The sequence below is a fragment of the Mustela nivalis genome, assembly GCF_964662115.1.
Source record: "Mustela nivalis genome assembly, chromosome: 20".
NCBI lineage: Eukaryota > Metazoa > Chordata > Mammalia > Carnivora > Mustelidae > Mustela > Mustela nivalis.
Window position 1 is genome coordinate 38,800,089 of NC_139039.1, and position 27,128 is coordinate 38,827,216.

The following is a 27,128-nucleotide window of genomic DNA, read 5'->3' on the forward strand; positions in this document are numbered from 1 at the left end:
GTGTAAAAAAGCCAGGGGGTGCGTGCAGAATAAGGAGCATACCACCTCTAATGTTTGCTCATATGAAAATTAGTGACTTAGAATATATATTCACACCCTATCAAAATGTCCCATACATGCTGAGCTAAGAAAAGCTTTTTAAAAAACTTACCTCCAATAATACCAAGAAACACATTTTTAAATAGACTTTTTTTACGAGTAATTTTTGGTTCACAGCAAATTTAAATGGAAGGTATAGAGATTTCCCTTATGTCCCCTGCCCCCACAGAAGCACAGTCTCTCCCACGAGCAACAGCCCCACCAGACGGTTTCATTAGTTACACGTGACAAACCCACGGGGACATGTCACTATCACCCAGAGTCCATAGTTCCATTTTAGGCCACTCTTGGTGTTGTACAGTCTGTGGGTTTGGACAAACGTATGACGACATGCATCCGTCATTAGAGCATCACACAGAGCAGTCTCACTGCCCTAACGTCCTGCACTCAACCCGTTCACTCTCGCACAGCACCCAGCCCCTACACCCCACCGATTTCTTCCCTACCTCTGTCACTTTGCCTTTCCTGGAATGTCACACAGTTACAACATACAGTCTGTGGTCTTTTCAGATGGGCAAAAATTACTAATTTTAATGCAAAGCTAAAGTACCATTTTTGTCTATCAGATGGGCAAATATTTGAACACCTTAATAAGATGTATAATTGGTAAGGTTGAGGAATAACTGACATTTTCTGGACAAGCTGTTGAAGGTATAAAATTATGGCATCATAGTGTAAATTCATATTAAGGGTTTTAAATTGTTTCTTACTTTTTTAGCTATAAATCGTATTTCTGGTTGTAAGGACATATTCAAACAACTCTGAAAAGATAATATTTTTTTCCCTCAAGAATGCTTTCTGCAGTATTAAACACAAAAACCAAAGATGCAAACAATTTAATTTTAAACAACAAAGAATGAGCTAGATAAATCATCACAAACCTCAAACAAATATTGTAACATCAAAGATGATCATCATAGATTATCATGTGAAAAACCAGGTGATATGACCACGTGTGTTCCAACAAGCCGCTTTAAACATATATTTAAGTATCTCATGATGATAATAATTATTTTTCAAAGCCTGAAAAAAAAATATACACCAAAATGTTAGTCACAGTGATGGGTGATTTTTTTCCACACTGTTTATTTTTTTCTCAATGGTCTTTGGCCAGTAGGTGCTCATTTTAGAATAAGTAAATTTAAGAGAAATAATGTGTCAAATATAACCTGGAGTTGAAGGTTGTTTCCTCTCTAGAGTGACCGACCTACCATTGCCAGGGGGCGGTCTAGGCAGAACCCGATCTATCTGATGAACTCCCTGGCCACCTGACGAGCCGTGCAGTGGGAGGGGCTCCTGCCTCACGCCCTTACCCTTCAGTCCAACTATCAAAGTTAGCGTCCATCGTCTAAGGGTCAGGACTATGTTAAATCTCCATAAAGATATTCTCACTTTCACACTTTCATGAAGGGCTTAGATTGGTGGGCGGTGAACATCACTGGGGGGTAGGAACTTGACAAATTGAAGGGAAAGAGCCCAAGGGAAGCTCTTCCATCCCTATCTGTCTCTATCACATATTTTATATGTACAGCTTTTAGATGTTACATTGTATCTGGTGTTAATAAACAGGGGGTCATTATCCTTTACCTATAAGTGAACATACACTCCTTGGTGCTCCAATGATAGTAATGACAGCGTGTGTGCGTGCCTATTTGCTGGGGCTGCTCAAGCGGACCATAGGGGGAAACAAATGACAGTACTTTCCAGTCTCTGCTCTCTCCGGGCCGTGCTTCTCCGCATCCTGGGTGTGCTTCCCTGCAAAATGCTTGTGCGGCTGTGCTACGGGCTCAGGGCAAGTCTGTCCGTCTGCATGGTCAGGGGAAAGGAAGGGCTCCCAGAAGTGGCAGATGATGTTTCTAATAAAGTCAGATGCCAGGGGAAAGTATCCTATTAAATGTGAATGAGCCATCCTCTCAAATTTGGAAAAGACCTTCAGAGAAGTTCAGTCAAACCTCAGCTATGGGTTAACACAGAAAACAGTTAACACAGAGGACTAGTAAATGGTGAAAGAGGTTTTTTGTTGTTGTTGTTTTTGAATAATTTACTTGTACTGAAAAACCCAATTATAGTGCCCTGATGAGTCTCAGAAAGTACACACAGATACTCTGATAGTGCAACTAATTAGATACCCCAAGTGATGTCTTTGGTGAAGAGAAACAGAAATGCTACTTACAGAATTATGTGCATCTAGTTGGAAAAAATCAAATGGGAAAGGAAAGATTTAGTAGCACCAGCACATTTAATTGAAGAGACACAGAAGGAAGTTCAAGTATCTTAGAGTATATACATATTCCTTATTTTTTTTTCAAGTATTACTTGTTACCATCAGTTCTTTAATTGATCATAAGGTCGAGGCCATGTGCATATGCAGGTACAGGGGAAACGTATGATACGAAGAGAACCACAGACAAATACTTGGGAGACGCCGTGTGGTAAAGCCGCAAGCCCGAAGGGGTGTGCTACCCAGAAACCCTGTGAGGGGGGCCTTTCTGCCACGATATAGTGTGACAGGAAGCCTCTGTGAGGAGGCAAATGCCCCAGGATCAAACAGAAAGACAAAGAGTGAAGGAACTTCTTGATAATGTTAGAAAAAAAGTACAATGTTATATTAATAAAAATCAAGAATTAGAAAGAATAATCTAAGTGAATTATTTTTTTGGTATCAATAAGATAGACAAGGCTTCTTTGATTCTGATAAAAAAAAAACTAGGAAGAAAGACAGTTCTAGGTATTCAACAAAATAGAAGAAAAATAACCATGGTTACAAAAATAATAACTCAACATAATAATAAAATAATGAGTTCTTATTACTAATAATAACTTTACATAAAGAGCAAAAGGCTCACAATAAATCATTTCCTCTAAAAATTATGTTTATTTTTTCTGGCAGAATTTACTGGATACCGGCACAACATATGTATAAATTTTTTAGCCTCTGTAGGAAAGATTTATCTCTACTTATTTGTTCTGCCTCTAGCCTCCCCATAAATTTCAGTGCAGCTCATTGTCACTAAAAGCACAAGTTAATTGGGGTGTGTGTGTGTGAGTGTACAAGAATGCATCATCAGCTCTATGGCAACAAATTTCAATGTTCAATGAATTGGTGATTTCCTAGCAAAATGTAAATTATTCACAGTGACTCAAATGGAAGTGCAAAGTGTAAATAAACAGAAAACCTGAGAAGAGATTTGAAAAGAGTGTAAAGTTTGGACGCAGAGAAAGACACAAGCAAGGGAGGTGTGCAAGGAAGTTCTCTCTCTTCCAAGTCTGGAGAAGTTGAGCATGGAGAACACTATCATAGCTAGCGCAAAAACGGCCTAACTCCCGTGTACCATTTTACAAAGGCAGTGTTAAGTGTAATATGCGTGAGCCAGATAATTACATTAAAACATAAAGCTATAGAAAAAATATATGTAATCAAGATGAGCTTATTTTAGAAATACAATATCAAGTAGTTCATCCATGCAAATACTCAATGAATCAAGGAGTTTGTGTCCTATAGACCTGGCTCACTTCCTTTCCCTTGGGAATTTGAGCATCACTGGTGCTGTCCACTGGGTCTTCTGAGTCTTCTCCAAGCAGGATGGCATTTCTTGGCCCCCTTGGCTTTGAGGAAACTGTTTCAGTTAGGAATGAGTGGAAGTGATATATTCAACTTACCAACCTACCTTTGATTGTCTCCTACAAGACTAGCTCAAGAAAGGAGCCCCTACGGGCACCTGGCTGCCTCAGTGTGTGGAGTGTGAGACTCTGGATCTTGGGGCCGTGGGTTCGAGCCCCACGTTGGGTGGAGAGAGTACTAAAAATAAAATCTTACAAAAGATTCCTCTCTGTGTGATGAGAGAGAGAGTCATTTCTCACACAGGCTACGTATCCAAGAAAAAGGAAGGAGCCCTTGGATACGTAGCCTGTGTGAGGAATGACCGTCTCATCACAGCTAGTAGGGTTGTGGAGTTGTTCCTACACCACGATGTAATCTAAGCTGGCTGATACGGCAAACCTGACTTCATCACTTCATACTTTTTTGTTTAATTCTGTTGACTGAGAATATAACAATTAAAACATCTATTTCATCAGGATAAAGTGATGCAAATTCTAACACACACGAAATTACAAAGTGATATGTAAAAGACAAGATATTAATAAATAATAGTGATGTGTGACAATGCTGGCACATTTCAAGAAATCTAACAACTCAAAATTTTTAAAAACCTTTACTGAAATGAAGGAAATATACAAGTTTGTATTTAGATGGGAAGTAAGGCTTACAAAAATAAGGCAATCCAAACAGATTTAGAAAGGTCTCATATAGCAGATTTAACAAAAAAAATCTATATTTGCTATAGGCCTTTCTTACATAGTATCACTGAATAGTAAAACATGAAACAAGTAAGACTGTTTAATTTTGCTTATGTCATATTCTAAAAAACATTTGCTACAGCATGTCAGAAATGTAGGAATGAAGGCTAAAATATGTATAACTGTTACAATGATTATACAAATAATTATAAAATGGGAATAAATAATAAATAAATAAAATTCCTAAAATCAATTATTAAAAATTGGTTGTTTTAAGATTATGATTGCTAAAGTAATGAATGTTTTCTTCAAGAACTCAAGGTCATAAAAATGACTCTGATTTCCTGTTATATCTAACTATAGACATAATGCCCACCTGATTTAGAAAAGAAACTGGATCAAGAAAAGCATGATCTGCACAGTGGGCATTTGTGTTCTCCTCCATTAACGTATTTTTGAAATTCTACCTCCCCTTTACTTGGAACAATTTTTAAAATAAAATTTAGAATATGCTTTATTATAATTTTGTATCCTGCTTTGCATAATGTAATGTTCTAATTGCAAAAGTTACTCATAGTAACAAAATCTCGGAACATTATTTCAAATGTATTAGTGCCCTTCTAATATGTAGTCATAAACTCTGCATACATTTTTACTTTTTTCTTTTATTATTCCATTATAAATGAAGCCACTGTGATTACCTTTATAGATTTCTCTGTCAGATGTTTTTCTTCAGCAACAAAACCTGCTTGAAATCGTGTACAGTTTCTCAGCATTTTAACACATTATGGGTATATCTCCATAAAAGGCATGATTTTTTTCAAAAATGATTTTTTTTAACTCGGGACATTTGTATGTTTTATTTCTTATCAATGGATTTACAAATTTGATTACAAAGATGGCAAAGAACTTTGAGAAGGAAAATCTGAAAAAATATGTGGCTGGGCAAAAACATGTGAAATATATGTCAGTACTTAAAAATTATATAGCTTATACAGAAATGCAAAACCCATTTACCTGAGCACCAAGCACATACCTTCTTGAAACTTCTTTTCTTCTTTATAATCATGGATTATTCAAATGGACTGATGCAGGTTAATTCTGTCTATTGAATTAGGAAATTTTGTTTTGTTCTGTAACATTCCCTAATGATTTACTTTCATGTAGGTGGCAAATCATGTTAATAAAACAGACACCATGCAGAGTGCATAAGCAGAACACACATCACTGAAATGTGTCTGCCCATGCACACACACACACACACACACACACTGACACACACATGCACGTACACACACACACACACACACCCTGCAGGGTATTTCCATTTAGATGTGAAGCAATTTAGTTTGCTCATCAGTAGATGTTTGTGGATTCACACACACATATGCAATATGGATATCAGGGCTGTGCTCTCACGAATCCATTGGGACAGTTGCATGTGACAGTTTATAGGGGTCATTCATCTCGCACGTACACCCTGACCTTTTTGGATCCTAGGAGCTTTGCTGTGGGCTGATGATGGATGTCGGATGAGGGATAGATGTGCTCTGCTTTCAATAAATGCTGTTTACTTGAGAGCACGTTTAGCGTGAATACTTGAAAACGTGAAGTCCGTGAGGACAAGCGCATTCCTGTGGTCATGGGCACTGCCGGGGGCGTCCCCATGCACTCGGTGGGACCTGCTGACACCTGCACTCTCTTTCAGCGCCATGTGGTGGACACCTGACAGCTTCCAGCGGACTCATTTTGCCTCCAGGATGGCCAGGGTACTATAAAGATTCTTTAAATTGTGAATGGATCATTGAAGCAAAACCAGGACATTCCATCAAAATAACTTTTGATAGGTAAGAAAAAGATGTTCCCTTTCTTAACTCAGACCTGAAGACCCATGCCTGTCCAATGTGTTTACTTAAGTGGATCGTGAGGATTAGAAATAGGATGATTCCTGGTTGGTTTTCCCAAAGGAGTTCACTTCAGAAGAAACAGGCCTTTGGTTGATAATGTTTCATTCTTCTTGAACTTTACCCTCTACGGCTGCAGCTAAGTCCTCTCCAAAGGCTCGGCCAGAGACTGGCAGTCCCTAATCATTATTCCTCAGAGCTCGCAAATACTGGCCTTCGTGTCCAGCTCTGGGTTTTGGACCTGTGGCTAAAATACACTCTGATTGCAAAAGGAAGCCTATGGTGTCCCTGAGGTGCCTTTTGGAAGAGCCCAGGAAAATGTTTTCTTGCTCTAGTGATGTTTCGGTTGCAGAACCCACACTTCTGAGTGACAGATTAGTGACCTGTGAGTGGTTCTATCCCTGGAGTGGTGTGGCTTGGCTATTTGATAATGCATTCGATAATCATTTTTTTAAAGATTTCATTTATTTATCTGAGAGACAGTGAGAGAGCACAAGCAGGGGGACTGAGAGACTGAAAAGCAGGCTTCCTGCTGAGCAGGGAGCCTGATGCGAGTCTCGATCCCAGACCCCAGGATCATGACCTGAACTTAACCAACTGAGCACCCAGGTGCCCCATGAATTCAATACTATTAAAAATAATCATGCAGTTTGAATTATCCATAATAAAATGTGTTTCCATTTGTCTTTGCAATAAAATCACCTTGATGATTAACAGCCAGAAGTGTTTTCAGAAAGATACCTGCTTTAAAATAGAAGGAAACATATTTGTTTAGCGTTTTAAGTTTAATCTCTGAACAATTTTAAGCTTCCTCTAACAATGAACTTCTTCTTGACTAAAAGAGTTTGGGTTTTAATATTCAGGATATTATAATGTCTCAAGGCAGATTAACACTGTTATATTGTTTTGTTTGTTTTCCACTAATTTTCTATTAATAATAATATATACAGGAAGATTTTTAGTGTGAGTCACATTATCATTTAGCACTATTTGTATTTGAAGTTATTGTTCATTTTATTACGTCTGGTAACATAATAATCTCCAGTAGGATAATCTCCCAGAAGAAAATTAAAATTGTGGCTTGTGTATCCATTACACTGGAGAATGGATCCTTGCATATAAACTTAATCATTGAGGAAAAAATTAACTCTGTAATATCCAGTAGATTACGTTGGGTTCCTTATTAATTTTCATAACTTTCTGGTATTGAGAGGGGGAAGAGCAAAGCCCTTCCTGATTCCTGGCATCACATCAAGCGTAAATCATTAGTAAAACTTGTGACTTTACATCCTGGTTTGGTACAAGTGTTGAGCACACTGTTTTCTGTTCACACTTCTGAACAGAAACATACAATTTTTCTCTAGCTTTAGGGATTAGGGAACTGTGATACTTTGCTGAATTCCATCTGTAAGAGCCTGTATTTCTGACATTTTTAGGCATTTGTGATTGTTACACTACTCTAAAGATTTCTGTCTCCAGCAGAGGGCTGACATCCTAATAAAGCATGTGTTTGTAAATAGAACTATAAGAGACCCTACTGTTGTTATTGTTGTACAAAGTGCATCGAGTTGCCGAATAGTGGGAAACACTTGTAGCGACCTCTCCCAGGCTCCCCTGGGAATCTTCCCGCTGTTGCGAGGGGCACTTTCTGAGTCCTTACTGTTGCTTCAGAAAGAAGATGTGAAAACTGCAGCACAGATTTTTCAACTGAGATTTATTTCATGCTTACCAAGACCTCTTAAATCTAAGCTCAGCAAAGGAAACAGTCAAGAAAACAAAGAAGCAACCCACGGAATAGGAGAAGATATTTGCAAATGACAGTACAGACTAAAGGTTGATATCCGGGATCTATAATGAACTCCTCACACTCAACACACACAAAACAGACAATCATATCAAAAAATGGGCAGAAGATATGGACAGACACTTCTCCAATGAAGACATACAAATGGCTATCAGACACCTGAAAAAATGTTCATCATCACTAGCCATCAGGGAGATTCAAATTAAAACCACATTGAGATACCACCTTACACCAGTTAGAATGGCCAAAATTAGCAAGACAGGAAACAACATGTGTTGGAGAGGATGTGGAGAAAGGGGAACCCTCTTCCACTGTTGGTGGGAACGCAAGTTGGTGCAACCTCTTTGGAGAACAGTGTGGAGATTCCTCAAGAAATTAAAAATAGAACTTCCCTATGACCCTGCCATTGCACTACTGGGTATTTACCCCAAAGATCCAGATGGAGTGAAAAGAAGGGCCATCTGTACCCCAGTGTTTATAGCAGCAATGGCCACGGTCGCCAAACTGTGGAAAGAACCAATATGCCCTTCAACGGACGAATGGATAAGGAAGATGTGGTCCATATACACTATGGAGTATGATGCCTCCATCAGAAAGGATGAATACCCAACTTTTGTAGCAACATGGACGGGACTGGAAGAGATTATGCTGAGTGAAATAAGTCAAGCAGAGAGAGTCAGTTATCATATGGTCTCACTTATTTGTGGAGCATAACAAATAGCATGGAGGACATGGGGAGTTAGAGAGCAGAAGGGAGTTGGGGGAAATTGGAAGGGGAGGTGAACCATGAGAGACTATGGACTCTGAAATACAATCTGAGGGTATTGAAGGGGCGGGGGTTGGGAGATCAGGGTACCAGGTGGTGGGTATTAGAGAGGGCACGAATTACATGGAGCACTGGGTGTGGTGCAAAAATAATGAATACTGTTATGCTGAAAATAAAAAATAAATTAAAAAAAAAATCTAAGCTCAGATCACTGAGAAACCACAGGGTCTGTAGAGGACATTTTACAAAGGTAAAAGAAGAAAACCTGCCCCATTGGACCCCCAAAGCTGAACCCGTGGTCAGGGGAAGTGACCGGTGTTTCCAGTTCTCTGTGGAAGATCCGGGCCCCAGGGTCATCCCAAGTTCGTTGCAAGAATATGGCATCGTCATGCATTTGCTCTCAGAGGAGTCTACGCAATCCAGTGAGAACCAGGGCAGAGCCCGATGCTTTGTGCACCTGTCTTGTGGTTACAAGCTGTGTGGCTGGGGAGCCTGTGCGTGCCCGCGCTCTTCCTCTCCATCAGCATTATTGGATGAAGAGGGTGGGGGTGACAACCCAGGCTTCCACAGAAGTCTTAGTCTGAAAGTCACCGAGTGAATCAGGCGCTCCCTGGGCATAAGCTGTTCCCTGAGAGCGCAGCCGGACCCTCGGAAACCGGGTTAGCTCTTGGAGGACGAGCTGGGCCCATTTAGACAATTATCTCAGTTCCACTTTCTGGAAGCTGTTCCGATCACTGAAGCAGCATTTCTTTTTTGAAGCAGGAATGTGCTGATTCTTCTTCCAGGGACCAGAAAGAGTTAATGCAGCTTAAAAAGACACAGGATTTTTTTTTTCCCTGAAAAGTATTTAAAGTATTGCCATGTATTTTGAATTACTCTCCTCCTTTAGGAGATTATGTTTCTTCATGTGCGCATTTCAGGATATGTGTGGTCAAGCCAAACAGGGGATCATGAAACAGATTTTGAAAATGTGTAATGATTGTTCACTAATCTGTGTTTTTTAATGTGATTCCCCCTCCTTTCCTTTCCTTTCCTTTCCTTTCTTCCTTATTTCGTCCCCCCTCCCTCACTTCCTTCCTTCCTTCCTTTTTTCCTTCTTTACTTCATCTCTCTAAACACTAACCTGGTTCACAGTATTTTTATTTTAGAGCTAAAGACTGCAGTTTTTTGAGTTTGGGATGTTGCATGACTGAGTATTCAATACTGGGGTGGTTTAGGGTGTACCTTTTCTTCTGGAAAAACTGATGCTTTAGTATCATTTGTGCACAGGTGTTTTTTAAGTTTGTAAAACTGTAAATCTTTTATTTATAGTGATACACCTCAGTTTGTAATTAATGAATGCAGATATTTGTGGAATGTCTATAAGTTAATGCAGCTTTACTTTTCTGACTGGATACAAATCTTCACAGATTTCAGACGGAAGTCAACTATGACACTCTGGAGGTCCGAGATGGGCCCGCCAACTCGTCCCCGCTGATCGGAGAGTACCATGGCACACAAGCTCCCCAGTTCCTGATCAGCACGGGGCACTTCATGTACCTGCTGTTCACCACTGACAACAGCCGCTCCAGCGTGGGCTTCCTCATTCACTACGAGAGTAAGTCAGAAGGGCACGCTGGCCATCACTGGTCTGCGTTCCAGACGCACGTCTGCGTCCCGGGCATGCACCTGCAGCACTGCATCATTATAATCACTTTTTCTTATTAATAAGAGAGCAGCTTGTGGGTTTTTACTTTAAAACTCCAAAAAATATATGTTTATTATAAAATTAAATAATTAAATAGTGTGTTGATTCACTACAAGATCTTATGATAAACTTCTACCATGAGAAATAGAGCTCCTGGCCAGAGAAGCTATTGCTACAATTGTATCTCCTGAACAATAGCATAGGGGAATTCTTTGCTGGGAAAATATGGTGAGGGCCAACGTGATTCTTATCTGTTGGTTTCTTCACATGAGCATGTGTCCCTGGGGAAAGGGACGTGGAATGCAGACAGCAGAGAAACTAAAATGCAGCTGGACCTCATGAAATGACATGTGACTATTGCTTTGAAAATGTGTGAGCAGGAGTTAAAATGATTATTAGAAACTATTAAAATGATTGCGAAAATATGACTGTGAAGGGTATCCTGCCCAATGTGAAATGCTTACATTTCTGTTTCCATAAATACAAATTTGTCTTAACATTAGCTTCTGAAATTAGAAGATCAGGTCATTATATTTTATGATTTTATAATTTTTTTATGTTAGTCACCACACAGTACCTCATTAGTTTTCGACGCAGCATTCCATGATTCATTGTATATAACACCCAGTGCTCCATGTAATCTGTGCCCTCCTTAATATCCATTACTGGGCCAACCTATTCCCCACCCACTCCCCTCTAAAATCCTCAGTTTGTTTCCCAGAAGGCCATAGTCTCTCATAGTTCATCCCTCACTCTGATTTATCCACCTTCATTTTCCCCTTCTTTCTTCTAATGTCCTCCATGCTATTCCTTATGTTCCACAAGTAAGGGAAACTATAAGATAATTGTCTTTTTCTGTTTGACTTATTTCACTCAGCATAATCTCCTCGAATTCCATCCATGTTGATGCAAATTTTGAGTATTTATCCTTTCTGATGGCTGTGTAATATTCCCTTGTGTATATGGACCACATCTTCTTTACCCATTTGTCTGTTAAAGGGCATCTCAACTCTTTCCACAGTTTGGTGACTGTGGGCATTGCTACTATGAACATTGGGGTACAGATGGCCCTTCTATTCACTACATCTGTATCTTTGGGGTAAATACCCAGTAGTGCAATTGCTGGGTCATAGGGTAGCTCTATTTTTTAACTTTTAGGGGAATCTCCACACTGTTTTCCAAAGTGGCTGCACCAACTTGCATTCCCACCAACAGTGTAGGAGGGTTCCCCTTTCTCCACATCCTCTCCAACACTTGTTTCTTGCCTTGTCAATTTTTGCCATTCTAACTGGTGTAAGGAGGTATTTCAATGTGGCTTTCATCGGAATTTCCCTGATGGCTAATGATGGTGAACATTTTTTCATGTATCTGTTAGCCATTTGTATGTCTTCTTTGGAGAAATGTCTGTTCATGTTGTCTGCCCATTTTTTGACTAGATTATTTGGTTTTTGGGTGTTAAGTTTGAGAACTTCTTTACAGACCAGCCCTTTATCTGTAATGTCATTTACAAATATCTTCTCCCATTCTGTGGTTTGTCTCCCTGTTTTGTTGGCTATTTCCTTTGCTATGTAGAAGCTTTTTATCTTGGTAAATTTCCAGAAGTACATTTTCACTTTTGTTTCCCTTGCTTTTGGAGACTTGTTTTGAAAGAAGTTGCTGTGGTGGAGGTTGAAAAGGTTACTGCCTATGTTCCCCTCTAGGATTTTGATAGACTCCTGCATCATGTTGAGGTCTTTTATCCAATTTGAGTATCTTTGTGTATGGTGTAAGAGAATGGTTGAGTTTCATTCTTCTACACATAGCTGTCCAATTTTCCCAGCACCATTGATTGAAAAGACAGTCTTTTTTCCACTGGATATTCTTTCCTGCTCTGTCAAAGATTATTTGACCATAAAGTTGAAGGTCCATCTCTGGGGTCTCTATTCTGTTTCACTGGTTAATGTGTCTGTTTTGTGCCAGTACCATGCTGTCTTGGTGATCACAGCTTTGTAATATAGCTTGAAATCACACAACATGATGCCCCAGCTTTGTTTTTCTTTTTCAACATTTCTTTGGTGATTTGGGATCTTTTCTGGTTCCATACACATTTTAGGATTGTTTGTTCCAGCACTTTGAAAAATTCCATTATTAATTTGATTGGAATGGCATTGAAGGTATAGATTTCTCTAGGCAGTACAGACATTTTAACAATGTTTGTTATTCCGATCCACGAGCATGGAATGCCCTTCCTTCTTTTTCTGTCTTCTTCAATTTCTTTCATGAGTGTTCTGTAGTTCTTCGAGTACAGATCCTTTACCTCTTTGGTTAGGATTCTTCCCAGGCATCTTATGGTTCTTGGTGCTATAGTAAATGGAATTGATTCTCTAATTTCCCTTTCTGTATTTTCTTTGTTAGTGTATAAGAAAGCCACTGATTTATGTGCATTGACTTTGTATCCTGCCACGTTACTGAATCACTGTATGAGTTCTAGTAGTTTGGGGGTGGAGTCTTTTGGGTATTTTATAGTAATATGTCAGAAGATACACCATTGGAATACAGCTGAGGGTGTTCACAATGGGAATGCGTGTTTTACACCAGCCGATTAAAACAAACAAACCCAAGGCGCTTGGGTGGCTGCATTGGAGAAGTGTCTGCCTTGGTTCAGGTCATGATCTCAGGGTTCTGGGATTGAGCCCCACATTGGACTCCCTGATCAGTGGGGAGTCTGCTTCTTCTTCTCCCTCTGCCTGCTCCTGCCCCATGCTCTTGCTCGCTATCAATCAAATGAATAAGTTAATCATATCTTTTAAAAAATGCCCTCTGAAAATGCTTCATTTTCAGAGTAAAGTGAAAAAGAAGGGTGCATGCATGCTAACACTGGATCTAAGGGAATAAAAACCTATTTTTCAAGGTTTTTATGGTTGTTCTTTTTCACAGTCTTATTCCAAAACAAGCAAAATGAAGTTTCAGTGTTATTTAAAATATATATATATATATATATATATATATATATACACACAAACACATATGTATATGTATACACACATACACAATTTCACAAATGCTGAGGAACGAGGTAATATCTAACATGTTAGATGTTTAATAATACTTTTCTTCTTGCCTTCCTGTCCAGTCATCGCCCCCTTGCTACTCGTGCCGGCCTCTGCAGAAGCTCAGATCCATGGCCTGCGATGTTCATCTCTCTGATTCACTTGCTCATGTATGGGGTTACACGCACACGTACATGCATATACACGTGTAGAAGTCTGTGTGTACTTCTTGATGAAAAAAGTCACATTACACTTGTTTGGATAGCAAGAAGATTGACTGTTCTTGGTATAATGATCAATTTCAAATTTAATTCAATTAGTTTCACTTCAAATACATGCAACTTTTATTTCAAAGTAACATATTTTTTAGACTCAGGATACAGTTTAAGAACCTGAGACTTTCATATTTCATTCCTTTCTAATGTCCCTTCACGTCATTACTTTCCTTTGGAGTAGAGATGTGTGCACGTTAAAACCATCCGGATCTGCAAAGCTTCTAAACACCAATGACCAAAATACTTATTCCCTCCGGCACAGCCCAGTTCTTAAGTCTGGAGCTCCTTGGCCTTTGAAGACCCAGGTGGTTGAACCCTAAGAGAACAAATATTTTCTAGCCCTGAGAAACCCTAGAACATTCTTCCCTTTCCTCTCCCTCATTGAGTAGCCATAGATTAGTTTGCTTGTTTTTAAAAAAATGTGTCGTAAGCCTACAGGCAGGTCATGGAAGCTGACGACATTTGCTCACCGAACTGGTTTAAACAAATGGTTTGTTCCTCCTCATTCTTTCTGGATTTGAAGAATGAAAGGAAGTCAGCTCACACGATATTACTTAGCTTCTCATCCTTACTAACAGAATATCTTATACAGATAATTGGAACAATAATTGTTACAATGTACACGAATGACTGTGTGACATTTCAGGATTCTTTCCATTTCCCCCGTGTGTGACAGTAGACCTGGGCCCTAGCCAGGCGTGCGTCCAGAGCCTGGGGTGGGCTCTCAGGCCACAGTCCTCATTGTCTTTTTTTGTTCTGGGTGTCAGTAAAAGAAGATGAAAGTAATCACAAGCTGGTGCCTTTGCGGTGGAGTGATGATTGTGTGGCTGTCGGACATTTCTGATCCCCTGAGGTCTAGGATCCCTCCCCCTCATCCTTGACAGGAAGAACAGGAAACTAGCTCTGTAGTCCCAGAAGACCGCAGAGCCATCGCTGGTGGCTGGGTTGGGTAAGGTCCTCATAGCATCCAAGTGGCCCACACTCTTGGAAGGGACACAGGTCGAAAGCCCCAGGCTGACTTTTACATTAGGAAGTCCTAATGGTCCTTTCAGAAGGCCCCCAGCATTCTTATGAATTCCTCTGTAGGGAAATATAGAAAGTATATGAGGAAAATATTACCCGGGAACACCACCCTGAAGCTTGACTTGGTATCACCTTGATTGATTTGTCAGTTATTCTGTATTTGGGGAGAAACAAGGAAATGGGCAAAAACAGGATATGGCATTTTTGTCAAGAAATGAGTCTGGAAATGCCTGGAATCTAAGACCCGGCACCTGCCGGCCGGCCTTGCGTGTAGCCATCACCTGCCGGCTTGGGCACGGGACAGATGCCGGAGACCGGCTGGGACGCGCCGTGTTGCTGCGGCCGTTGAGGAACAGGGAGCCGACGCCAGCGCAGGCGGTCATCCTTGTTTAGAAAGCGTGCCGAAGGCAGGTTTTCCTCCAAGGTGGCTGTACATTAGCAGTCAGCCGGGAATCCTGGCAGAATGCAGGCTCCGATGTTCACCGTCCAGCCGGGGCTTCAGGACGCCTGTGCTGCAGGCAGAATTCTGGGTTTCTGTCACGTCCTCTCAGGGGTGGCATGAAGGTGGCAGTGGGTGTCTGACCCAGCCCAGGCAGGCCACGGCAGGTGCAGCCCTGACTCAGGGGTTCCAGGGTGGAGGAGAACCTGCGGGCAGGTGGGCGGAGAGGAGGTGCCGGGGACACGGGTGGAAGCGAGAGGAGAGAGCGGAGGGCGGAGGGAGAAGCAGGCAGAGGGGAAGAGAACATAAAACGGCGCGCGCTGCCGACCCCGCCGGAATGTTGGCCGTTTCTAGTATTCCTTGACGAAATCTGTTCAGAAGCCAATAGATTGGAAATACTAGAAAACAAATGTGATTTCTCATCGAACACATTAAAAGAAAAAGATTGTCCATGATGCAAATGATTTATATCACATTCTTTATGCCATTTGAAAATAATAATATAGCTTGTCCCCTTTTCATACTTTGTCCTAAATGTTGGGCACTGTACACCTTCCTTGCTTTAATAAAAAATTATTAACGGTACTACTCCATGCCCACATGGGCACATGGAAATCTACTTTACACACATTACCTATTGCAGAAGTAGCCACAGTCCTTCAAGATCGAGTTCTTTCTGCGGCGGTGGCATAAGGTGACCGGGGCTACTGTGCACAGTGCTACTTTCCGTTCCCCTTAAATTGTAAAGCAGACGGCCAAAGTCATTTTTTCAATGTTTTCCTTAGAGCCTGCCTAGAATTGTAGCTCTGTTCTGCGGGCTGAGTCTTATGAATCCTTGATCTTATAAATACAGGGTCTAATTACAGCCTGTCCTTTGATTACTTTACTTTTCATAAGGGATATGATACTTTTCATAAGGAATATGATTACTTTACTTTTCATAAGGAATACTATTACATAAAGGAACTTTACTTTTCATAAGGAATATGCTACAGTTCCTTGATGTAATAGTCATTGTATTATCCCCAGAATAATCATGTGCTCGCTCTGTGTGTTTGTAGAGCCTTGAAACAGATGTCTCAAGTATATGGATGTTTTCCACTTATTTTAGGGCCTTTTTTGGGAAATGCTTTCAAAGGTATCTTTTAAAAACATTTCAAGAGAGAGGCAGGAGTCACCGCATGTAATTGTTTATATCCTGCTGTGCAATTCATGCACAGTGTAATTTTTAAAACTTGGAGTGACACAGAAGTGTGTTTTCTGGAGTGTAGGTGTGGAGTGTGTGTATACACATGCAGATTCGTTTCTGAGATTTAATGATATTTCTTGAGATCAAAAGGAAAGCTGATTGGGATGTAGTGGGTATGGATGCCATGCCGTTGGGAAATCAGCCGTGCTGTGGGCACGGGCACGCATGCCCACGTGAGCGAGGGAGAGAGCCGGCTGGGGCTGAGTTGTGAGTCCCAGGGAACGATTGAACATGACTGATTCACGTAAGTTCTCGGCTTGTTTCCTGCTCTGTAAAATGGGATTGGAACTGCTAGTGCAGATCCCGCAAAGGCTGTGGAAAGTGACCACCATGGGGAGATGAAAGATACTCAGACTGTCCATCCCCTTCCTGGGATGAGAGCTCGCATTAAAACAGGTCGTTAAGCAGAACTTTGCTTATATCAAATGTACATTAATATAATCTGTGCCTGGAAGGCTTCGAAGTCATCAGTTTCTCTTATTCAACGGAGAGCAAGTTTATTCAGTCACGTCTTTGGGGCCAAAGGACAGGAGTGGATTTACATAGCCAGTGTCAAAAAATGCATCGTCCTGTTAAGTTCCAAGGACAGAATAGCCGGGAGGAATCCTCCTGGATCCAAAGCTTCAGCCAAATCCCCGGATGCTAGCTCCTCTTTCTGTCACCCGCGCTGGACAGGAGGAGGGGGATTGCTGGAAGCAATACCTTGGGGCACGCTTGCTTCAAAGTACTTTGCACTTTTCCTTCAACGTAAATTGGCAGCTGTCCTTACAGACTGGTCTTAGTTCATTTTGAAGGTCTGGTCCTAGCGAGCCGTGTCACCCTCTTGGCCCTGCAGTCTCCCTGCTGCCGTCTTGTTTTGAAATCCCTGCATATGGTGCGTTTCCAGAGAAATAGGCATCAGGTCTGTCACAGTTGTCCCACTCAACTGCTCTCCTCACGGGTACCCTCCGTTCTAAAACGTTTTAATGCAAAGGAATATGGTAACTGTACATTCCACAACCTAATATTTCTGTCCATTGTTTTGTAAAAATGAATGAGCGAATGATGGATTAATGTTTTCACTTCAACATGGTATTTATTTCTTAGTTCCGTTTTATGTGTCCAGAACTCCGTGTTTCTATTTGTATGCTTTGGTTTCCTCAGATGTTTTTTTCTCTTTTTTTCCCCTACACATTTGTGTGGGGCAAAATGTGCGTACAGTTTATGAATATCATTGGGAATATTGTTCACTAATAAATATGTCATCCTCACGTCACGTGAAGTGATCGTCCCTTTTAATTTTGTCGCTGCTGTGAGCGTGTTGTTGTTTCGTGGTCACTGGGGACCATTGGACAAAGTGGAATGATGTTGTGAAGGGTCCGTCAGGGATGTGGGGACCCCTCCATCTCTTAGACAAAGCTTCTTTCGAGGGAATTCTTTTGTTAATCCATCTTCTTTTGCTAATTCTTATGTACCCATTGTAAACGGCATATATCCAGTATGACTGCCGACGTGTGATGGAAGAGGTTATACACATTACCTTCGAATATGAACGTGTGTGTGGTGGGAGAGCAAGAGAGGGGAGCAGAGCAGGGGAGGGTCTGGGGACAGATGACGCCCACCTTGGTTTTGGCAGAACTGTATCTGATGCAGGAAAGGAAAGCACGCATGCCTTTGCCGCCATGCTTTGCAAGAAGTCACGGCCATTACATCCTGCTGTTTAGAAGTCACGGCCATTACATCCTGCTGTTTAGGCAGTAAGCACATGTTATCTCTTAGGGAATTAGAGTATTTAAGAAAAAGTTCTTGAGAAAGTAGTGCTACATACGTATTTTTTTTTCACTTTGCTTTTTCTCGTCATTGTTTTATTTTTTCCTTTGGAAATCTTCACTGCCACGGTCTTCCATTTTTTTACCCCTTGTAACCAAACTCTGGGGTTAAGCACACAGATTTGCAAAGGGTAAAATCTGCTTATTTTGCTAATTCCAAAACCAACTGCAAGTTCAGGGTGTTGCCCAAAGACCCTTCAGTTCTGATAGTTAGATTAAAGGACTCCGCCCTTACTAAAAGCTGTTACACTCACAGTCACATTCATTATGGAAAAGGATCCAAGTTAGACCAGGCAAAGGAAAGACACGTAGGATGGAATCTGGAAAGGAGTTCCGGCCCGCGGCGGCCGCTTGTCTCCTCCCCCGGAGTCATGAATGATGTCCTCCTAGCCACAACGTGTGAGGGTGTGAAGTCCTGCTGACCTGGGAAACTCACTGAAGTGTCCATGTCCAAAGATTCCGTCCATGTTTCATTACAGAAGCATCGTTGATTGAATCACAGGCTGCATAGTTGAACTCTGTCTCCAGCTGCCCCTCCGTGTAGGGTAGCCTGAAGTCCTAATGACCCCAGACATGCTGTGAACAATAAGGACACTCCCAGCGCTTGAGAAATTCCAGGGTTGATAGGTGACCTCTGAGGGGCCTGACATCTCCTGGAAGGCACATTCCTTCCTGCCCATTTTTCAGCAGGGTCTCAACTGTCCTCCTTGGGATCAGGTGCCTATGGAATCCATTTTGCTGTACTAATGAAGAAATATTATCACTTATTATTTATTTTAAAAAGTCACCTGTAGTTTTATATCATGTATTTGACTTAACGAGAGAGGGATTAAGATAAGGTACATAACTCCAACTTCGGTAAAATTATGCCATGATTAGAAGTGTTATTCCAAAGATCATGAGGGGGACAGCTAGGCAGTTTTCATATTGGTAATGATTTCAGATTTTTGACCCATAGCCCAGGTCATAATTGTTATGTTCTGAGCCTTGTTGAGAGAGTTGTGTATAGCTCTAGCAAAGTCATTGTTATTTCTTTGAATACGTAACCATCGCAATGACATCTTCTTCCCCGTTCCTATTTTCCTTATCTGTTCAAGTATATATCATAAAAATAAAGACAAATCTCAGAGACAAAGAAAAGAAACTCTTATAATGACATAATCATAATCACTTGACTTTTTATAGCACTTTACTTTTTAGCATCTTTTAGCATAGGCTAATTGTAGCCATCTCAAAAGTGGCTGACTTAAGTGCAAATTTGAAAAATGCATGGTTGTATGGAATGCAATTTTAGAAAATCAGATCCAGTGCAGTTTTAATTTGCATTATGTGTGTGTAGGCTTGGGTGCCTGTGTGCATATCTATGAAAGCTGAAGTGTGATGACTGCCAAAATCGAACTGGAACATAAAATACAACAGGAAGGGGGGAGGGCTAGGGATAGAACACAGGACAATACCGGCTTCATGTAGTACAGTTCCCTGGTTTTCAAGTGAAGAGAAGTAACATTCAGACATACGGGTTATTCTGTGTTGTACTACTTACATGTCATCTGGTAAACAGTTAACAAGGTATCTCTCTACACAGGAAAACAGGGTCAAATATAAGACAATGTATCATTATTATTATTATTATTATTATTATTTTACATTTAGGATTATTGGATTTACCTGAATAATTTTCCACGTCTGATAATGTCTCAGAATATTTTATATGTGTATGGAACAAGGTTTTTTTTTTTTCCCTAGAAACCTGCAAATTTCCGTATGTAATACATTCTTTCTGTGTGTGCAGGTGTGACCCTGGAGTCGGACTCCTGTCTCGACCCCGGGATCCCCGTGAACGGGCATCGGCATGGCAGTAATTTTGCCATCAGATCCACGGTGACATTCAGCTGTGATCCAGGATACACGCTCAGTGATGACGAGCCCCTGATCTGTGAGCGGAACCACCAGTGGAACCATGCCTTGCCCAGCTGTGACGGTAGGTGGAGACGGACAAAGCAGGACATCAGAATGGAATGCAGAGACGTGGACATGTTGAAATTGTTTGGGTGGTATCTGGTATTTTAAAGGGCAGTGTGATATGAAAAGTTGTACACCTTAAAAATATTTCCGTGTAATGCTTAAAATTTACCTAGCTCGTGTTTTCCTAGGAGGCAGAGCATCTGTTTAGAACAGAGCATTAACAGGTATGGGGCAGCCTTCAGCCATGTGCCCAAACACCAAAACGTAGGGAGCTTTGCGCTGCACGTATGCTCCATGTGGCAGTTGTTGAAAATAGCATGTGAACCAGGGGAGTGAGTGTGTGTGTTGTACATCCTCCGACGTGGCATCCAACAGCCATCTGCCCTTTGCACTGCTCCCTCTGAGCTCCCACCTCTGGGGGCCGCTCTCCCCGGGGGGACTGGGAAGCGTTTTCTCGGAAGATCCCCAGGTGGTGTCTTGGCCATACCGGCCACTCCCCCGCCCTGCACAGATCTGCTCTGGGAAGTCTCAAGACAAGTAACATTCTTCATGATCCCACTGAATTGCTCAACTTGGTGCTAGGCTGTGTGCAGTTACACTAACCAGATACACAAGGATGTTGCTTGTGTTCATTTGCAAACAAAATAAGGGATTTGCCCTTTGGCCATAACTATAACCACATTATAACACTGTTTCCATGAAAAAAAATTATATTTCACCATAACATTTTTTCAACAATTTTGTAATGTAGTTGTAGGTGTGGCTTACAGAGAACCATAAAATAAGTGAATTATCTATAGAAAGCATCATACTTCATAGCAAAGTATTAGAAAAAGTCCCATGAAATCAAGAACAGAGCAACTTTCTCAGTATCAGAAATGTTACTTATGTTATCCAGAAGATATTAACTCATACAATAATTAAAAAATGGTATAAATTGTAAATATTAGAAAGAGAAGATGGTCATGTTTGGCAAATCCACAAAGGATACGACATATTAGAAGTGTAATATCAACACACTCTAAAACTCTCAGGAGTATATCTAACAGGGGATATGAAGGATTTTTTTTTTCCTGAAGACTTATCTTAAAGAAATTTAGATGTTCACAGTGGGATACAAAAGAGTACTCTAATAAGTGGGAATACTTAGTACATTTTTAAGTGGTAGGGATGAAACTTAAATATACAAGTTTTCTAGAAATAGAGGGTTTTTTGGGGGGGAATTTATTTTTTCTTTTATTCCCCAAATTTTATTGAGATATAATTAACATACAATACATATAAGTTTGGGCTGTCCAGCATCATGATTTAACTTGCATATATTGTGAAATGATCACCACTATAAGTGCAGCTTATATAGATACAAAAAAGTAAAAGAAAAAACAGAGTTCTTCTTGTACCGGGGACTCTTAGGGTCTACTCTATCACCGCTATTTCTGTGTATCATACAACAGTAGTAGCTCTAGCCGTCCTATGGCACAGGACATCATGAACACTTATTTATCTTGTAACTGTAAGTTTGTGGCTTTTGGTCACTTTCATCAAATTCCCTCTCCTCCTCCACCCACCTCTGGTAACCACAAGTTACTATCTCTTTTTCTAGGGGTTTGGGTTTTTTATAATTTTTTATTAGCATACAATGTATTATTTGCTTCAGGAGTACGGGTCTGTGAATCACCAGGCTTACACACTTCACAGCACTCACCACATACCCTCCCCAATGTCCATCACCCAGCCACCCTCTCCCTGACCCCTTCCCCCCAGCAACCCTCAGTTTGTTTCCTGAGATTAAGAGTCTCTTATGGTTTGTCTCCCTCTCTGGTTTCATCCTGTTTCATTTTTCCCTCCCTTCGCCTGTGATCCTCTGTCTTGTTTCTCAAATTCCTCATACCAGTGAGGTCATATGATAATCAATCAATCTACAAATAGAGTTTTAATTTCAATAAAGTCTAAAAATAACTGGTATTCTTAATAGAAATTAATAAATGTGTTAGAAGTTGTTCTGGGAGAGTAGAACCTCCAAATAGAAACATATATTTTTAAGAATGATAAGAAAGGGCTCTCTCTGGGACCAAAGCATCTCCAAAATCACCTTTAATTAATATGAAGTCTGTGCAAAAATATTCAGATAAATGAGTGATATGGTGTAGGCATTTTAATACCTGATCTATGTCTGTATAGGAACTTAATTGGTTGAAATTATTCCAAGTCCATGAGGAAGGATGACTTGTTTCATAAATGATGTTGATCAACTTGGATGTTTAGGCACAATTATTGGAAAACATTGACAGATTTCACTATATACAAATTAAAAGTTCTATTTTAAAGAAAGAGATAAAGCAAAAGGATCGGACTACAGAAAATAATTGCTCTGTCCATACATGATTCTACATCATGTTATCATACAAATGGGTGGAGGGAAATCAGCGACACATGTAAGACATGAGATCTGTGGGGGAAAAACATACAGGCTGCTCACAGAAGGAGACAACAGACCCCAAAACGCTGTAAAATATGGGCACTCTGATGTGGGCTCAGGAAAATGCAAATAAAGCATGGTAATTTCTCCACCCTGTTGGATCTGCAGAGAAGTAGAAAGGTCAACTTCTACAGCATTGTGGGATTTCAGAGAGGCCTGTTCATTCTACTCTGTTGCTAAGAAGGTGAAATGATACAACGTTCTTGGAGGACGGAGATAGCGAGTCACAGGATAATGCCTGTTGTACATGTGAGCATATAATCGTATGTAATTACAGCACATACATAGGATATGCACAGAAAGTGATGGAAAACACTTTAGGGAGGGGGAAGAGAGATTTCCAACTTCTCTATGTTTATTTTTATTACCATGTTTTATTTTCGTAATTGGAACTCTAATAATGAAAAAAATAGATAAAATTTACGCATGTGATTAATGAACAGTGTCAGAAGGATACTAGCTATTGGACTCATTAAAATTTTGTAAAAATCAGAGAATATCATAAATAGTTGCAAAAATATTAACTGTGCTTGTAGGGTTCTTTATCGTCAATAGTTATAACAAGGACAAAAAATCTGATAAAGGCCTAACTCTTAAAGTACTTAGTTGTTATTCATGTGTAACTGAACATCCGTCAAAATGTTTATTAAAGGGGCGCCTGGGTGGCTCAGTGGGTTAAGACCTCTGCCTTTGGCTCAGGTCATGGTCCCAGAGTCCCGGGATCAGGCCCCGCATTGGGCTCTCTGCTTGGCAGGGAGCCTGCTTCCTCCTCTCTCTCTCTCTCTTTCTATATGCTGCTCTGCCTACTTGTGATCTCTGTCAAGTAAATAAATAAAATCTTTTAAAAAAATGTTTATTTTTAGCAACATGGATGGGACTGGAAGAGATTATGCTGAATGAAATCAGTCAAGCTGAGAGAGTCAATTATCATATGGTTTCACTTATTTGTGGAGCATAACAAATAGCATGGAGGACATGGGGAGTTAGAGAGGAGAAGGGAGTTGGGGGAAATTGGAAGGGGAGGTGAACCATGAGAGACTATGGACTCTGAAAAACAACCTGACGGGTTTGAAGGGCCGGGGGGTGGGAGGTTGGGGGAACCAGGTGGTGGGTATTAGAGAGGGCACGGATTGCATGGAGCACTGGGTGTGGTGAAAAAATAATGATACTGTTACGCTGAAAATAAATAAATTAAAAGAAATGTTTATTAAATCATTTATCCAGAATTTGCAGCAGGTTAATCATATACATAATTGTGTTAGAGTATTTACCAGATATGCAAACCCATGACTTTATTGGGCGCCACTGTGCAAATTTTATATATATATAGATATATATATATATAATTTTGGACGGAAGCTGAACATGGAATTTGGGAGTGGCACGCACATAAGCTGTTCCCTTGATTACGTTCTTGTTAGGGGCGGCTCAGTGGAGCAACAGCCGAGTTTCTGAGTTGCTTCTACTGAGCGAACTGAGTCTACTGCAGAATTTTCAGGGAGATCTGGGAAGGTTGAAAAGTTGCGGAGTCTGTAATTTAAACTCTGTGATGAAAGCACCTGGTTCATCGTAGGAAAATACACAACGGTTCTCCAATTCACTGGACTCCTGATCTGGCAAAGAAAACTGATGTGTGCAGGTGAGAGAGATGTGCCCCGACCCGTCTGAGATCTGTAATTTTGATTTAAATTGGATTCTTCTCAAAAGAGAACAATACTCTCCATGTATTCTTGATTTAACAGTGGTAACTTCCGTTGTTTAAATACTTAGGTGTCTGGCCAGGGTAGTGTTCTCCTCTGCCCTGCACGCAGCGTAGGCAGTGCTCTCCTCTGCCCTGCACACAGCGAAGGCAGTGCTCTCCTCTGCCCTGCACACAGCGTAGGCAGTGCTCTCCTCTGCCCTGCACACAGCGAAGGCAGTGTTCTCCTCTGCCGTGCATACAGCGTAGGCAGTGCTCTCCTCTGCTCTGCACACAGCGTAGGCAGTGTTCTTCTCTGCCGTGCACACAGCATAGGCAGTGCTCTCCTCTGCCCTGCACACAGCGTAGGCAGTGTTCTTCTCTGCCCTGCACGCAGCGTAGGCAGTGCTCTCCGCTGCCCTGCACACAGCGTAGGCAGTGTTCTCCTCTGCCCTGCACGCAGCGTAGGCAGTGCTCTCCGCTGCCCTGCACACAGCGAAGGCAGTGTTCTCCTCTGCCGTGCACACAGCATAGGCAGTGCTCTCCTCTGCCCTGCACACAGCGTAGGCAGTGTTCTTCTCTGCCCTGCACACAGCGTAGGCAGTGCTCTCCTCTGCCCTGCACGCAGCATAGGCAGTGCTCTCCTCTGCCCTGCACACAGCGTAGGCAGTGATCTCCTCTGCCCTGCACACAGTGTAGGCAGTGCTCTCCGCTGCCCTGCACACAGCGAAGGCAGTGTTCTCCTCTGCCGTGCACACAGTGTAGGCAGTGCTCTCCTCTGCCCTGCACGCAGCGTAGGCAGTGCTCTCCGCTGCCCTGCACACAGCGTAGGCAGTGCTCTCCGCTGCCCTGCACGCAGCGTAGGCAGTGATCTCCTCTGCCCTGCACGCAGCGTAGGCAGTGATCTCCTCTGCCCTCCACGCAGCGTAGGCAGTGCTGTCCTCTGCCCTGCACGCAGCGTAGGCAGTGCTCTCCGCTGCCCTGCACACAGCGTAGGCAGACTCACCTGTTCCCCCTTGCCCTCTTCTTCCCCTGGAGCAGACTCCGTGCGCGCACTGGTTAGCCTTTTTCTGTCCCTGCGTATTGTGTTGCCCAAATGCCCCTCTCCTCCTGGACGAGGATGCACTTAGCCGTCACCAGCATTCTGGAATCATGCCAGGTCACTAGCATTATTAACTTTTCTAAGAGTCCTTTCTCCTTATATGCAGTTCAATAAAGTAGAACTTTGATTTAATTTAAACTTATAACCCCACATAACCATAGTCCTCCTGCTTTAACCCGTGCCAGCTGCTATAACCAAACACCTTAGAGTAGGTAGCTAATAAGCAACAGAAATTTATTGCTTACAGTTCCGGATGGCGGGAGTCAACGTCGGAGGGACAGCGTGATGAAGGAGTTGTGACCTCATGTTGGAGGCTGCAGATGGCCCTGCCATGTCATGGAGCAAGGGCAAGGGGCCTCTGTGCGGCCTCTTGTAGAAAAGTAAGACTCAGCCCTCATGACCTGCTCACATCTCAAACACCCGCCTCCTAAAAACATCACCTTAGAGATCCAACATGAGTTTTGGGGGAATGCAGACGTTCAGACCGTGGCATAAATATCCACATACACTTAACCGTTCAGTACAGTCTCCTCTATAGAGGAGGCATCTAGGCAGAGGACAGGGATACCGTCTCCTGGACCAGATAGACGTGGTGGCACATTCTGCCAATTCTCAGAGGTTTGGTGAAGTAGAGTGAATGGAAAATGAACAAAATGCTCTGTAGGAAATTATCTAGGAGACATGACATGAGGACCGACAGAGAAGGGCTCCTGGTGCTTGCAGGGAACTGACAGGCTGTAGAAATGACAGTCTACATTTGACATTTTCCATAGAAAATAAAGCATATGAGATTTATGCATTTGTCTCTTCTATTTTCTCCCTACTCGAGTGCATGTAAATTTGAAATTTAACCCTTCTAGAGGAATTTGTAACATAAGTTATCTGCTTTGTTTTGGCTTCACTGAAAACTATTTCAGATGATAATAAATTTATGATCAAAGGCTATTAATAGAGATGCAAACACTGTGAGATTTTAGAGTTGATGGAAGAGTTTAGTCAGTCATGCTTGATTGTTTTCATTTAGCCAGAAGAATTGTTCTTGTTGTATTTCCAAATCTTAAGCAATCTCTGAACCCCCTGGGTCTTTATTGTGACAAATGACTCATCAATAGGATATTTAAACCTTTAAAAATTCACAACTTTGGGAATGGAAGAAGAAATAAGAATCAGCTATAATATCTTATATTGCCATGAAAAAAGAGAATCTCTGTCAGTCTCTCTCCCATTTCCATAGCATGGCTTCATTTTTACCAGTTATGCCTTAGCATACTCAAGTTCCAAAGAAGCAATATGGGCGGTTGAGTACGTTTTTCTCCCTCTTCTTTGGTGAAAGACAAGTGCAAGAAAAATTCTGGAAAGATTTGTTCATTCAGTAAATATTTTTGTAAACAGCTGACCCTTTCACAAACATACTTCGGAGAACTACCGTCTCTGCAGCCACACACTTGAGAAGTTTCTCATCTATCAGCGTAGAGAAGAGAAAGATTTATTTTTTAAAGCATGATGACGTAACTGTTTTATC

General features: G+C 41.4%; 1 protein-coding gene across 2 annotated transcripts in view; it reads left to right on the top strand.

Annotated features, from left to right (window-relative positions):
* The window catches only part of CSMD1 (CUB and Sushi multiple domains 1), a 1,903,837-nt gene that overhangs the window by 1,525,867 nt on the left and 350,842 nt on the right, over positions 1-27,128 (top strand). For both annotated transcript variants that reach the window (XM_082715632.1, XM_082715633.1), the window contains exons 16-18: positions 6,107-6,245; positions 10,282-10,469; positions 20,175-20,363. In XM_082715632.1, the coding sequence (XP_082571758.1) occupies positions 6,107-6,245; positions 10,282-10,469; positions 20,175-20,363 (516 nt within the window). The remainder of the gene's footprint in view (positions 1-6,106; positions 6,246-10,281; positions 10,470-20,174; positions 20,364-27,128) is intronic.